Source organism: Solanum stenotomum, unplaced genomic scaffold, assembly GCF_019186545.1.
Source record: "Solanum stenotomum isolate F172 unplaced genomic scaffold, ASM1918654v1 scaffold6733, whole genome shotgun sequence".
NCBI classification, from domain to species: domain Eukaryota; kingdom Viridiplantae; phylum Streptophyta; class Magnoliopsida; order Solanales; family Solanaceae; genus Solanum; species Solanum stenotomum.
In genome coordinates, this window is record NW_026036338.1 from 854,705 (window position 1) to 857,260 (window position 2,556).

The window sequence follows — 2,556 nt, forward strand, 5'->3', positions numbered from 1 at the left end:
TCTTTTTAATAAATAAAACATATCATATATGGTGAATCTCCTCTATGAATTAATTTCTATATAAATCTAATCCAATTAAGTATAAAATCAGTAGTCTAAGCAAACGTTGCTAAAAAATTCAACCTCAAGAAATTTGGTGAATCAAGTAAGTGATATATGGTCAATTTTCATGCTTTTATATATATATATATATATATATCAGCAAAAAGATTATTATCTTCATATTTATGATATTTTTTTAGTCTTTGGATGAATTTGTTTTTTGTTATATATGTAGAAAATGATAATGAATCAAAGGATCATAGATCATTTTTTGTTAATGGTCTTTCTATGTTTGAGTTATGATGGGGTACGAGGAACAAAGTTGTCCAAACAAGAAGATTTAGAGTTGGAGAATCAACTAAAAGTCCTAAATAAACCTCCAATTAAAACCATTAAGGTATGAATATTGTGCCTCAATAGCCATTTTTTTCTAATACTCTTTGTCTTTCTAATATAACGTTAATCAGTTATATTTTATTTTATTTATTAACAGACTAAATATGGTGATATATATGATTGTGTGAATTTCTACGAGCAACCTGCATTTGACCATCCTTTATTGAAGAATCATAATTACCATTCTCAGGTTTGCCTCTAAAATATATCCTCTTACAATTAATTTTTATTTTCAAATCTTAAAATGATCAGTAGTGATTTTTATGAAAAGAAATTTTGGATGAGCAGATGAAACCATCTTTTTATATGAAAGAGAGTGTTTCAACTATATCAACAAGTAATTACAAGTCGTCAAGAATCGGATTACCTGATAGAGGATGTCCAGTTGGAACTGTTCCTATCAGAAGAACCACCAAAGAAGATCTCATTAGACATAAACTTATGCCGCTATCTGAAGATGTCATGTTCAACAATTCACTCAATCGCGTAAGATAGTATATATTTATTTTTTTGAAGTTGAAAAAAATGATTTTGATGAGTCATATTTCACTATTAATCATTGCTACTTTATAACTTTAAAACAAAACACTAAAAATTCATTGTCATCACAAATTAAATTTAGCATTTTACATTATAATTTATCTTATATTATTACCTTACTTTTGCAGAGAAAAAAACCTTTAAAAGGGTACAAGGTACATATCATAGTTTACTATCTAAATTTTTTAATTGAAATATGTTAAATTAATCCTATATGTTTGGGAAGAATTCTCAAATTTAATTAATGGTTGTATATATATTTACCATCTTCAGCTTGCAATCGTTCATACTGAAGATTTTCCAGGTAGCAAATTTGGTGGAGCTGGGGTAATAACTAATATTTATAATCCTAGTGTCGAAGGTGAACAACATAGTGCATGTCGATTAAAAATGATTAAGGAAAAAAATATTATACAAGTCGGTTGGAGAGTAAGTAGAAAACTTTTTCTATATTAATTGTATAGAATTGAGCCATACATCCATTTCACCTACACTTATCATCATTATTTACTTTCTGATTTAGGTTGACCCTGCCTTGTATGGTGACAATTTAACTAGGCTATTCATACATTTCACGGTTAGCATTTTATATTATTTCATAATTTCAATTGCTCAATTCTTCAATCATATAATATTTTTGATATTTAATTTCAGGATGGTAAAACTAGTAGTTGTTTCAATTTGTTATGTCCTGGATTTGTTCTTCTAAACACACAAATACCTATAGATGGAGTATTTGAACCCGTTTCACAACGTGGAGGGAATATATCTGATATAGGACTATCGATAAATTGGGTATTTTTTCTTTCTTTATTCAAATCAAACGTAATTATATATTTATCGACCCTTATTTGCCAACCATATATTATTATTGATGAATGAAAATGTGTAGGATCTAGAAGAAGGAAATTGGTGGTTGTTCTCTACGGAGTCAAATACACCATTTGGTTTTTGGCCTCGAGAAGTGTTTGATGACGACTTTGCATATTATGTAACGAGAGTTGAATGGGGTGGAGTGGTATATAGTCCACCAGGAATACTTGAACCTCCCATGGGTTCAAGTTTTTTCCCTATTGAAAACAATAATTATGATGCATTTTGTAAAAATATGACACTTTTAAGTGATAGAGGTGGACGACTCTACACAGTAGAGAGTCAATTGTCTACATTTTTATCCAATAGTGATTTGTATAATGTCTCGACTATTCCTGGTTTAATGTATTATGGTGGACCTGGTGAAAAGTAGGTATTAGTAATATTTATGGCTATTCTAATTTATCAATATAAATAATAATAATGCAAGAAAGTATGTGCAATATATTTTATCTATATGTCTTCTTATAATTTTTGTAATAAGAAGGAAGCATGTTTAACTTTTAACTAATTGAGGGGTGTGTTTTTAGTCTTTTTATGTCGAAAATATGTTATATTTGATTTATTTTTTTAGAAATTAAATGTAGAGCAACTTTCACGTATAGAAAACATAAAAATTATATTTGTATGTTATAGTTATAGTTTGCATAATTGCGCTCCATAACAAATTTTATGTTTGCTATGGAGCTTTTAATTTGTATTATT

The 2,556-nt window shown here is 28.1% G+C and overlaps 1 protein-coding gene across 1 annotated transcript; it reads left to right on the forward strand.

Moving 5' to 3' along the window:
- The first annotated feature begins 280 nt into the window (after positions 1–280).
- On the forward strand, positions 281–2,224 carry LOC125852939 (uncharacterized). Its single transcript, XM_049532626.1, has 8 exons — positions 281–439; positions 536–628; positions 727–924; positions 1,107–1,133; positions 1,252–1,305; positions 1,502–1,555; positions 1,633–1,773; positions 1,871–2,224. The coding sequence occupies exons 1-8, from the start codon at positions 281–283 to the stop codon at positions 2,222–2,224; spliced, it is 1,080 nt and encodes a 359-aa protein (XP_049388583.1).
- The last annotated feature ends 332 nt before the right edge of the window (positions 2,225–2,556 follow it).

Excerpts from the sequence above, each read along its gene's own strand:
- LOC125852939 (XM_049532626.1), top strand. The coding sequence starts at position 281 with ATGATAATGAATCAAAGGATCATAGATCATTTTTTGTTAATGGTCTTT. Across the intron at positions 629-726 it reads ATCATAATTACCATTCTCAG|ATGAAACCATCTTTTTATAT; the intron begins GTTTGCCTCTAA and ends TTGGATGAGCAG. Across the intron at positions 925-1,106 it reads TCAACAATTCACTCAATCGC|AGAAAAAAACCTTTAAAAGG; the intron begins GTAAGATAGTAT and ends TTACTTTTGCAG.